Raw genomic sequence first — 12,045 nt, 5'->3', positions numbered from 1 at the left:
CTCCGAATGGGTTCGGTGTAAAATGATCGGTTCTGGGGAAATAGGTTTCATTTTGTGATGAATAGACCAATAGAAATGCTCCAAATCGTGTTACATTCAACGTTCAGAAGGCTTCTACCTTCTGCTGTAAAGTTGCCATTATGGAGACACAAGGTTTTTATGCAATACTATGATATACATTCGTAAAACCAAAGGTGCTTGCTACCTGCCATCAGCAGCCAGAGCCGAAGAGAGCACAACTGGCCCCTCTCTCTCTGTGTGGATAGGTGGCTCGTTCTCTCTTCCCCTAGATCACTTCGTTGTGATGCTGTCCTGCACAGGCGTCTGCTAGCCGATGCATCAGAGCTGGGTACCCAGCTGGGTCTCCCAGTGTCCTGGCTGGGGTAATCCCATTAACATGTGATGGGGGAGAGATGTGATGATACTAATGAATGGGTTGGGTAATTGGCCTTCTAACATTGGGGAGGACAATTGAAACCCAAAGGTGCTACACAGGGTTCTTTGAGTGGGGCCATAGAAGAGTGTGAGAGTGAAGGTTCAGGATGTCTTTGAATGGTTTAAGCTACTAGGTCTCTTTTTTTGTGGAACCAAAAGTGGAGAAGAAGGTAAAAGTGCATGTAGGGTAATGTGATGCCAAATTGTCCCCCAAGATACAAATCTTTTGCTTTTTTTTTTTTTTTAATTTGACACATTTTAGACTTTCTTGCACAAATAAAAAAGGGAACAGCGGATGGATGGATGCGGTAGAGCTTTTAATTTAGCTGCGTTTACAAAAAAAAAACATTTCTTTGGAATGGTTTTAGCGCACAACGTAAAAGAGTGCTCTGCTGTAATCTCTAACTGGACATTAATAACACATATTCTTCTACCTGTGTCAAGAAGCACTTGTCATTTAACTGCAGCCATGTTCCCTCTAGGCTGAGTAATCATAAGCAGAAGTAAGATGAATTTATAAAAAAAAAGGTGAGCTTGAACAGAATTGCAAAGGATAGGTTGGGCGTTAAGGCAGCAGATGCATTGACCGGAGTGCAGGACGCTGCAGAAGCAATAACAGCTGGTCTACTTGATCTGGATGCCTTGGATTCTGACCTCGCCGTCAAACTGCAGGTATTTGTACTTCTCTTCGCCCTGGCGGTTGGGGAAATGGATCTCGGATCCATCCGGCATGATGATGTTGAATTCCTCGCTGGTGAAAGTGATCTTTATCTGAGAAGAGGAGAAGGGGAGGAGTTGTGGATTTAGCTGGAGCTCTTTATCTACGCAGTGTGGCTTGAGTCATCAGAGGTAGCAATAATGGGATAAATACACTACACGGCAAAAGTATTGGGACACCCACTCATTCACTGTTCCTCTCGAATTCAGGGATACTAAAAAATGAATTTATCCTGCTTTTGTTGGAGTAACTGTCTCTACTGTCCAGACATGGAAGCTTTCTTCTAGATTTCAGAGCATTGCTGTGAGGATTTGAGTGGATTCAGCGACACAAGTCCACCTCATCCCCGACTTCCCAACTGGGGACTGGATGGAGCACCATCATGCCACTATATGTCCATACACACACACACACACACACACACACAAACACACACATACACACATACAGCTTTTCTAGTCCATGTAGAGAAGTAATGCCAATAGAATAGGACTCCCTGGAGCAGATAAACATGAACCTGTTGGCACCATGCTGCCTAATGCCAGGACATGGGATAAAAGGTGTATAAAGCCCCCAAGCACTGAGCTATGGAGCAGTGGAACTGTGTTCTCTGGAATATTGGATGGATGGTGCTCCGTCCAATGCTTTTGGGGTGAGTTGGGGAGTTGGGGATCATCCTTTGCGCGGAGTGCAATCAAATCCTCACAGCAATGCTGCGAAATCTAGTTGAAAGCCTTCTTTCCTGGACACTAGAGACAATTACTCCAACAAAGAGTTGGAGTAAACAACTTTTTTTTAATACAACAATCAATAAGAAGATGTCCCAATACTTTTGTCTATAAGGTGTATTGTATAATCCATTGTATATTGGCCCAATAAATTCCCAATAAATTGTTCTCCAGAGAGGCTCGACAGGCCTACCTGAAACTCCTCGCCCTGATTAAAAGGGAATCCTCCATCTCTGTGCTCCTGACACCAACTGCCTCCCTGGTAGGAGTTGCAGACCACTGCACGCTGGTCACCGTGGGCATCAAAGCGAGGGTTTATGTGCAGCGCCAGGTCATCTGCGCTGTTCCCAACATTAACTGCAAAACTGCAAACACCCAACACATAGAAGTCATGTTATTTTAGCTTCCCTGCTGAAAAATCCAGTTCTGACCTGCATTGCAGTACTTGCAGTCAGTTTCAGATGGCCTAAGCTGGTCTGCAATGGTCAAGGTGGTTGAAAAGCTGGTCAACCAGATAAAAACATGCCCTATGATGGCATGCTTACAGGTTTGGCAAGCTAGTGTGATGGACTATTTGACCAAGCTGGTTGTCAAGCTGATCAAACTGGTTGACTAGTTCGGTCATAACAGTTAACCACTGGTCATACTGGTTAAATTGTTTGGTCTAGTTGATCATGCTGGTAGACCAGTTAAACCATTGAACTAATATGAAACATAATCCATGCTAGACAAGCGTAAGCTGGTCAACCAGCTTAACCAGCGTAAGCTGGCCAGGCAGTTTTTTTTCAGTCAGTGTTCCTCAGTAGCACCAGCGTCCAATTAAGGCTCCAGTGAAGGCCGTGAATCATGAAAATTTACCCCCTCTTAAACATAATTAAAGAAATAGCATAATGTAGATGTTACTGAATATTTAAAAAACCCTGGCCACTCCCGGAATAACTGGGAATCGAACCAGTGATCTTGCATTCATAGGGCTAAAACTTAGACAGCTGCATCTCTCAGGACCCCTATGTATTTTGTTTTTGCATTGGGACATTCATAGACAACACTTACTTGGTTGAATCTGCAGTGGGGACTCCAGTCAAGGTCAGGGTCTGCCCCACCTTGAAGGACATGTTCTGCACGACCACACCCTGTCAGAAAATTATTTTATTATTAATAATTATATATTATTATATCATTATTATTTTAAACTAATAATAAATACAAATAACAAAAGAATAGCAAATTAAAAACAAATAACAACAACAAGATTATGACTTAGCCTCTCAACATTTTGACTTACTACCTCAAATACAAAGAAGGTAGGCCATAATTTCAAGTTATCATTGAGATATTGAGTGATAGTTATGAGATAGTAAGTCAGTTATGGGTTATTAGGATAGAAAGTCATAATTAGGAGATATCATAACTGGCAAGTAAAGATTGTGTTTCAGATACTAAGTAAGTTATAATTATGATTACATATTATGATTGAGATAGTAATTCAATTATGAAATGCAAAGAAACTAAGTCATAGTTATGAGACTCAAAGTTTAGATGTCATATTTCTATATATATTTAATACTATTATTTTATGTTTTGTATATTTTATATTTGTATATTTTGTACTATTTCTGATACTAAGATAGTAAGTCATAATTAAGTTAGTGAGCCAATTATGAGATAAGAAAATAAGATTTCCAAAGGCATCATTGAGATAGTAAGTGATTACTGAGATAGTAAGTCAATTATGAGATTACAAGATTGGAAGATAGGAGGATTTGGAGGATAGAAAGTCAGAATTAGGAGATTTTAAGTCAGAACTATGAGATCAAAGTTATTATTGAGACAGTAAGTATTACGAAGTAAGATACTAAAGTAGTCATAATCATGAAATACTAGTCATATGTCAAAATTTAGATACTACGGTAGGGAGTCATAATTATGCGATTCCAAGTTATGATTTAAAAAGTAAGTCATAATTATGAGATACTACTTCACTTTATCAATAAGTCATAAATATGAGATACTAAAGTAGTGAATCATAATTATGAGATACTAAAGTAGTGAATCATAATTATGAGATACTAAGGTGAGTCATAATTATGAGATTTCAAGTTATGATTTAAAAAGTAAGTCATAATTATGAGATACTACTTCACTTTTTCAATGAGTCATAATTATAAGATACTAAAGTAGTAAATCATAATTATGAGATACTAAAGTAGTGAATCATAATTATGAGATACTAAAGTAGTGAATCATAATTATGAGATACTAAGGTGAGTCATAATTATGAGATTTCAAGTTATGATTTAAAAAGTAAGTCATAATTATGAGATACTACTTCACTTTTTCAATAAGTCATAATTATAAGATACTACTTTACTTTTTCAATAAGTCATAATTATGAGATACTAAAGTAGTGAGACATAATTACGAGATACTAAGGTGAGTCATAATTATGAGATTTCAAGTTATGATTGAAATAGAAAGTCACAATTATGAGACTTTAAGTCTCATCTCATTAAGTCGATGAGATTCCATAAAATAATAAGTGATAATTGTGAGACAGTAAATCACAATGAGATACTATCTGGGCGTCTATCTGAATACATAAGCAAGTCTATTTGAGATGACTCATTTCACCAAGTGTGTGATAAGTCAGGAGTGCAGTTTGCAGGATAAGCTTCAGACACTCAGCATGTCCGGAACATGCTATAGGGTCACACGGTTCATTGTGAATGAGTCATTTAGAAAGTTTCCTTAAGAGTGGCTTCCTCTGATTACACCACACCAGCCAACTGTAAACGCAGGAACATCTGTTTCCACTCGAGTTTTCATTTTCCCCCATTTTTCCACTGATGAAATGGGCACTGAATCAGTGTGGGCAGCACCGAGACGTATAGTCAAACAGGGAGTAAACGACGGTGCAGTGCTTCTCAAGTGGGGACGAAAACTATAGCTGGAATGGAAGATGAGGGAGTAGTAGAAGCAGCAGATATATAGGAAATGAAGTCAGATTTTCCTCATGGCTGTAGACCTGAATGCAGCAGGCACAGAGCCAGGCCTGGGCCTCCACACTGTACATGTGGCACCATCCATCTGCTGGAAAACACAAGTGTGGAACACAAGCAGCTGTGCACTACTTTTTTTAAGCAGACATACTTCTCCCTATCTCTTGCACAGGCCGCCTGTTGATAGGAGAAAAGCACTGACCCCATAAACAAGTAACTCCACGTGTGTTCCCCTCAATACAGGTCTTCTAGTGACCATTCCACCAGTTGGAATAGTGGATAAAGAAATCTATCCAGTAGAATTACAGCTAATGCATGTTCACACTGCACACAGTAGAGTGCTAAATATAGTTTTATTGCTGTATAAAACAATGCTTCCGTAAAATAATGTTTTTTCCCCCACTGAACAGCTTGATTTAGGGCATCAATGCGTCTTTGCAATCATAGTGAAGGGAAAAGTACACCCGCCGTGGCTCGAAACACCCAAAAGGCATGTACTAAGTCTATTAATGAATCATGGGTGTGTTTGTTTTGGGCGTAACGTGCAAAGAACCAATCAGTGTGTCACTCATCATTCCCTTTAAGAGCCAGGTGCGGTCTGACTTGGTGGATTGCTATTTCAGTGGTGTAAAGCGTGTGGGGGGGGTGTACGAGCGTCTGGCTGCACGCGCCTGTGTTGACAATTCACTGCCAAGATAGCATCGAATGTCTGACTGTTGGCGTCTGCCTAGGTTGTTTTCAGTCAGTGGTGCACCTGTGTTTTCGTTGTCAAGACAGCAATACGGCAGAGCACACCTCATTTCGAGACCACCAGTGAAAACGGGGTGTAAGATAGGGCCCTATGTCATTGAAAAAACATCAGTGCTGGTCGTTAAAACTTATTATCCCTGGTTCGAATCTTGGGTTATGATACCTGCCATCGGCAGTCAGAGCCTGGGAGGGCACAACCGGCCTTGCTCTCAAATGGGTGGCTCCATCTTTTCGAACATCCCTTCAGTGTGATGCTGACCAGTAAAAGTTAGCCAGTGTATCAGAGCTGGGTAACTGGCGCTTAATCGCCCAGCCCTACTTTCTGTCCTTCAACAACAGCTGCTAAACTACCCTCCCTCAGATTCCTAACTAGTTATGTTTAGCCTCACAAGGTTCACAGCTTTTCCATCAGTGAGTTTGGACAGCTGAGATACAAAGCTTTAAGCCACCCACAAGTTCTAGCAGTTCAAGTTCTGGGCTTTTGGAAAGGGTTCAATTATACAGTTAATCTTTAAATATACCATATTTTAGTAGATTGATCAGTGACTAAAATAGTCAATAAGTCACCAGGGCTAAACACTGACTATTCTCCACCTCCTCAGTCAGAAGTATCTTCAACTAGGTTGCGAATATCCAAGAACACCAGAGCCCTACTCATGAGCTCATGAAGTTAGTGGACATAGCCATGCTGTGCTAGGCATGCTAGAATGGCGCTGGGCCTCCACATCAGCGCTGGCTTAAGAGGACAGCAGATTTTTATAGCTGCTTTAATGTTGGCACAGCAACGAGGCTAAATCTGTCAGGCTGAGCAGGGAAGGCGGGCGGAGGGACGGTATGATACGAGACTCTGGCCGAGCTGACCAATGAAGAACCTGCTGGAATAGAAGAAAAAACGAAAGTAGCCAAGTGAAAGAGGAACAGAAACAGGGAGAGGAATGAACGGTCATGTAAATTCTTTCCACATTAGTGCCTCAGCTATATTGTAAACTCTACTTTTTCCTTTTCCACATCACTTCTGAGGCAAAGGTCGCAGCTGCACTTTCGCACAGTCGTGTCACGTCTCACTTTTTTACTTTTTTTTGCACTCTGCAAGACTGAAGGCTGAAAGCAGCTGTACAAGTGTGGTAACTCTGATTTCAGGGCTGACCACATTCATGAACACATTGCAAGATTTGCACAGATTGAAAACCTGAAAACCATGAAAACCTGGGTCTTTTTTAATATAGTTAAATCTATGGACATTTGATCTTCACTTGGGCAATTTTCAGAGATGGAGGTTATATAACTAAACACAAACCACTGAAGAAATGTATTTACATTTGTTTAAATACAGTTTTAAATAGTGTTTTTATTTAATTTATTTATTTAATTTATATACATTTAGGTAAAGGTGCACATATTTGTCACTGTACAGTGTACACTGTACAGCGAAATGTGTCCTCTGCATTTAACCCATCTGGTAGTGAACACACTCACACACACACACGTGTTAGGGGCAGTGAGTACACACACACACCCAGAGCGGTGGGCAGCCAACTCCAGTGCCCGGGGAGCAGAGATGGTAAAGGGCCTTGCTCAAGGGCCCAACAGTGGCAGCTTGTCAAGCCCGGGAATCGAACCCACAACCCTGTTCTTGATATCCCGGCACTCTAACCGCTGAGCCACCACTGCCCACTGAGCGGTCAAGAACTGCACTGTCGAGAGTTTTGGAGTTTTGGTTCCTCTCAAGGTTTCTTCCTCTCGACCCAAGGGGGAGGGGTTTTCCTTGCCACTGTTGCCACTAACTTTCTCAAAAGATGCTCGGACCCGGTGTCGGGACACATCCTATCCCCTCTGACATCATCTTACATTAGGACCATTTACGACCCAAAGCAACTGCTTACTAGGACATATTTAATGCTGTATTTTCCAAACGTAAATTTGGTCATATGAGGTTTCCATTTGATTTCAATCGTGAATGGGCAATTAATCATGTGGAAAAATGTACCCAATGGAAAAGGCCAGGAGGGATGACGTTTCAGGGGAATAGGATGTAGATAACTTAACTGTTGCTAATATTTGTTAGCAAGCTAACACACGCTAAAGGAACTAGCTCTATAGCGGATAACAAGTGCACGATAGCTAGCTTTACCTGTTGGTGATGTGAACAATGATGTAGCAACAATATTATATTGGTGAACTTGCTAATATGTGATTCGCATTTCAGAAATAAGTTAAATAGTGACGCTTTATCCAGATAAAAACGTCTCAGTAATGATTAGTAAATATGTTTCGATAAATTTAGTCTGGCATATAAGTATGACAGCCGTGTAAAGATGGTCAATTAATCAGGTGTGCAATTTTAACCAGTGGACCAGTTGATCACAACACTGGATCTCTGTAAAGTATATAAATACTCTGTATATATAAATACATACATCAGAATAAAGTAAATACAGAATTCAATTATTTGTCATAATTAAATGTTCATATGCAACTGCATTATTAGGCTTTATATTTGCATTATAAACACAGTTTTTGCTGCTAACTGAATGTGGATCAGTTTCATAGACAAACTCACAAACTAAACAGCAAGAATTACCGCTGCTGTCCAATGAAAAACATGTATCTCCATTTATGTCAATTTTCAGTTCATCTGAACATCATCGGTTACAGCTGCTCTGTATACTGTGTGATTATTTCTGGATGAACGGACTAATAGAAAATAAGTAACAAATAATGTAAGTAAGAAGGTTCTGTAAGGATGCTATTTTGGAGATACATGTTTTTCATTGGACAACGCCGATATGGACGTTTGACCTTCATGGGAACAGTACTGAGATGGAGGTAGCATAACTAAACACATGCAACTGAAGAAATCTCTTACTACATATTTGTAAAATGTAATAAACAGAAATGCAATTTTCTTGTAAGCTTCTTGTTAGCTCATTTAAAATATCTAATTACTACAAAAAACATCAGCAGCAGATGATTAGAACATGGTTAGAGATGATTTTAGAGAAGCTTGTCTTATCTATACCTCTTGATTGTTGGAATAATAAATATGTAGTATGGAAACAGTCAGTTGAGCCTGACAAAGGGTTGGATGTTGGACTTTTATTTTGTGATATTGTATATGGAAGTTCACTGGGTGTCCACCTAGGTGTAAAAGTGGATTCTGGTATCCCTAAAAATGTTTTTTTATGATTCAGTTAATCAAATTGTTCAGTTAAACATTGCAATGTGAAACGTGTAAAAAAAAAAATCTTGTAAAAATTAATACGTACAAATACTTCATATTTCATATAACAAACTAACACCTACACTGCTCAGTACAGCCTGGCCCAGTGCAATCTCACTTACTCTTATATAGTTTGGATTATATATCTATATCTAATTATATCTTTCTTTTTTTTAGTTGCTGCTTAACACCAGACGAATTCGACCACTCAGTGGCGTGAGACAGATTAGCCTAGCATCCGCCTCCGGCCTGCAGAGACTCACTTCAGCTGTGATATGATTAGCGGTCGCTGGCTCTGTGTTTACTACACAACCACCAAACATCAGCTCAGACACAAAGACAGGCTCTGTTTGAGTGCAGTGCATCAGAACATGAGGTTATCTGTAAACGCCAAAGCTCAGTCCAGTGCAGCATGGCTTCCAGTAGCTGCAGCCTGCATCAGATTCAAAAAAGGCCTGACGCTGGCCTACAAAGCCAGGACTGGACCAGCCCCTCAATACTTGAGGTCAATGGTCAAAGGCCGATCAGTACCAAGAGCCCTTCCAGCTTTAAGTACGGCTCGGCTCGACCCACCATCCTTTAAGATCCACGGAAGACAAGCGTCCAGAGGTGGTTCAAGGAACTCACTTCAAGGTACTTAGGCTAAGTATAGTGCCTAATATTGTGGTCTCCATACTGACCTTTGTATTTAGTAGTATCTAATCTAAGGTATTTTTGGATGCTAGTCTTTCCAAAGGGTACTAAGGGTATTTTCTGAGTAAACAGTGAAGCACTTCTGTAAGTCAATCTGGAGAGTCCAATTATTTATTAATTGATTGATTTAATTAATCAAATGTATTTTATGAACTAACTTTTGCTTAACCAGGAGAGTATTCCAAAAAAAAAAGAATCCAGCTAATCCCATTGTTCCCAGATTTTTCTCCACTAGTGTTGCTTGCAACACCAACCTTCGACCCCTTTCAAAAAACCTTTAGCAAAACCCGGCAAAGCCAAAAAACTCTAAAAGCTGCCCTGTTAAGCTCAGATCTTACTACACCAAAAGTTCAGAGTTCACTACCCTGTTTCTCCTTTTTTGGAACGTACAGGAATCCCATTGGGTCTACAAGCAATCCCTAACTCCTGTGCTTCGTTTAAGGCACTGGAGCACCACGCCCTTGTCCATAGCAGGATCTTCACCACCAAAATTAAGCCTTAAACCCATGGCTTGTCTCACACAATCGAGGCTAATAACTGTCAGACTATCATAATTTGCCAAATCTACTTTTTTTCTGGGACGGTGTTCATAATCCTGTGATCTGGGGTAACGGATACCCCTGCACTGCAGAAATGAGTGCCTCGCCACACCTACTGAACCTCATGAAGGTCTTGGTGTTGACCTGGGCTCGGTTTTCCCCAATGCATCTTAGCGCAAAGCAACTATCTTATGTTTTTGGGAAAACGCATTCTGGGGTCCTCATGGTCCTGGTGTTTGGAAAGGAAATGAGGTTTGTTGGAGCAACGAAAGCAATCAAATGTGCACCTCAGGGCCACTGTGGGGAGAAGCTGGCCTGAGAACTGAGGTACCACTCCCTTTTTCTTCACGGCACCTTGACCACTATTAGCATAGCCTTCCCAAAGCAGCCCCCCTCCCTGAACCACACATTACACAGTACAGCAGGGCTTCTCAAACCAGTCCTCAGAGACCTCCAGATGGTCCACATCTCCATGCATGTTGGGTTGGAGCTTTGACGGAGCAGGGAAAGCAATAACTTCCAGTACAGAGGGAATTCCATGACCATTTTTGGGAATGTTGTTCCTATAACTGCTGCAAAGTGTTCTGCATGCATTTGGGGTCTCAAGCAATTTCCAATCATTTCCAACACCCTGAGACCCCCATTGCCTTTATTCCCTGATGATCAGTAGTACCAGCACCATTGCTGGCTCACCCTGCACTGCCTTAACACACCAACTTTACCCTCATGTGGGGGGCTGGCTAATAACTAATCTAGGCACAGCCCAAGACCTTAAAGAGGAATTCCAGTCTGACCACCACCATTATTCAGTGGAATATGGTGCACTTCTGCTGTCCTGCTCCACCGTGGGCAGTGAATCAGCTATTTTTAGAGCAGGGAAAGGAAACCCCTGCTTCAAATGCATGCCAGTTGGAAAATTAAGCCAAACACAAGCTTGCAGTCGAGTAGAATTGCAGTGTTCAGGGTTAAACAGGGCAGAGGAGGGCAAAGTTTAATACTCACACTCATGTTTCTTCTCTGGTTGCTCAGCTGAGAGATGTGAAGCGCCTGAAGAGAAGAACCTCACGCGCTGCCGCACGCCTTTTATCTGCGTTGGGAAAAGGGGGCGGGTTATATCAGATTCCGGCCAATGGGATCGCTCGCCCTTCCAGACACGGACCAATGGGAGATGTGGAATGAGTGCTCCACATATGAATGAGCTCATACTGCACTGTTTATTCCAGTGCGTTGCTGAGAGTTATGGCTGGAGATGACGAAAAGGTAACGAGGCTACTAAAGGTCCATTAATTAGATTGACCACATAGACAGATAGGAAGATCGTTATGATTATTGGATTATTGACCTATCAGACTATGATTATTTGATTATTAACCTAAGGCACTGGCATTTAAACTTCATTATTGCATAAAAATCACATCTGACAACAATATTTAATCATCACAAACATCTGCAGCGGAAATGCACGCTACACGGCAGTGGCCGTAAAAACACACATATAATAAGTGACTAACTTTGTAAAGTAAAGTAAAAGGTTAAAGGTGCACGTATTTGTCACTGTACAGTGTACACTGTACAGCGAAATGTGTCCTCCACATTTAACCCATCTGGTAGTGAACACACACTCACACACATGTGTTAGGGGCAGTGAACACACACACACCCAGAGCGGTGGGCAGCCAACTCCAGCGCCCGGGGAGCAGAGAGGGTAAAGGGCCTTGCTCAAGCGCCCAACAGTGGCAGCTTGCCGAGCCCGGGAATCGAACCCACAACCCTGTTATCGATATCCCGGCGCTCTAACCGCTGAGCCACCACTGCCCACATAGTAGTTAGCTGGTTGGCTAACGTAGCTAGAAGGCCCTGAATGATGATCATCCCCAACATTGGCCACTTTTGCGCAGTACGCATTGCCAATTGCTTGGATGAAAAAAAAAAAAAAAAAAAAAAAAAAAAAAAAAAACGCAAG

At 41.4% G+C, this 12,045-nt stretch overlaps 1 protein-coding gene across 1 annotated transcript; it reads right to left on the bottom strand.

The window, feature by feature from the left end:
• Nucleotides 1-731: 731 nt before the first annotated feature.
• On the bottom strand, nt 732-11,173 carry LOC140573717 (beta-galactoside-binding lectin-like). The gene is made up of 4 exons (XM_072693229.1): nt 11,085-11,173; nt 2,935-3,014; nt 2,075-2,246; nt 732-1,206 (listed from the first exon to the last, which is right to left on the bottom strand). Exons 1-4 carry the CDS (start codon nt 11,088-11,090, stop codon nt 1,060-1,062), a joined length of 405 nt encoding a protein of 134 aa, XP_072549330.1. The 5' UTR covers nt 11,091-11,173; the 3' UTR covers nt 732-1,059.
• Between the last annotated feature and the right edge of the window lie 872 nt (nt 11,174-12,045).

This window comes from Salminus brasiliensis, chromosome 12, assembly GCF_030463535.1.
Source record: "Salminus brasiliensis chromosome 12, fSalBra1.hap2, whole genome shotgun sequence".
Taxonomy (NCBI): Eukaryota; Metazoa; Chordata; class Actinopteri; order Characiformes; family Bryconidae; genus Salminus; species Salminus brasiliensis.
This window is presented reverse-complemented; position numbering and strand designations above follow the sequence as displayed.

Coding starts and splice junctions, on each gene's coding strand:
- LOC140573717 (XM_072693229.1), bottom strand. Junction 2,247..2,934: donor CCCACTGCAGATTCAACCAA/GTAAGTGTTGTC, acceptor GGGTGTTTGCAG/TTTTGCAGTTAATGTTGGGA. Junction 1,207..2,074: donor ATCAGGGCGAGGAGTTTCAG/GTAGGCCTGTCG, acceptor TCCTCTTCTCAG/ATAAAGATCACTTTCACCAG.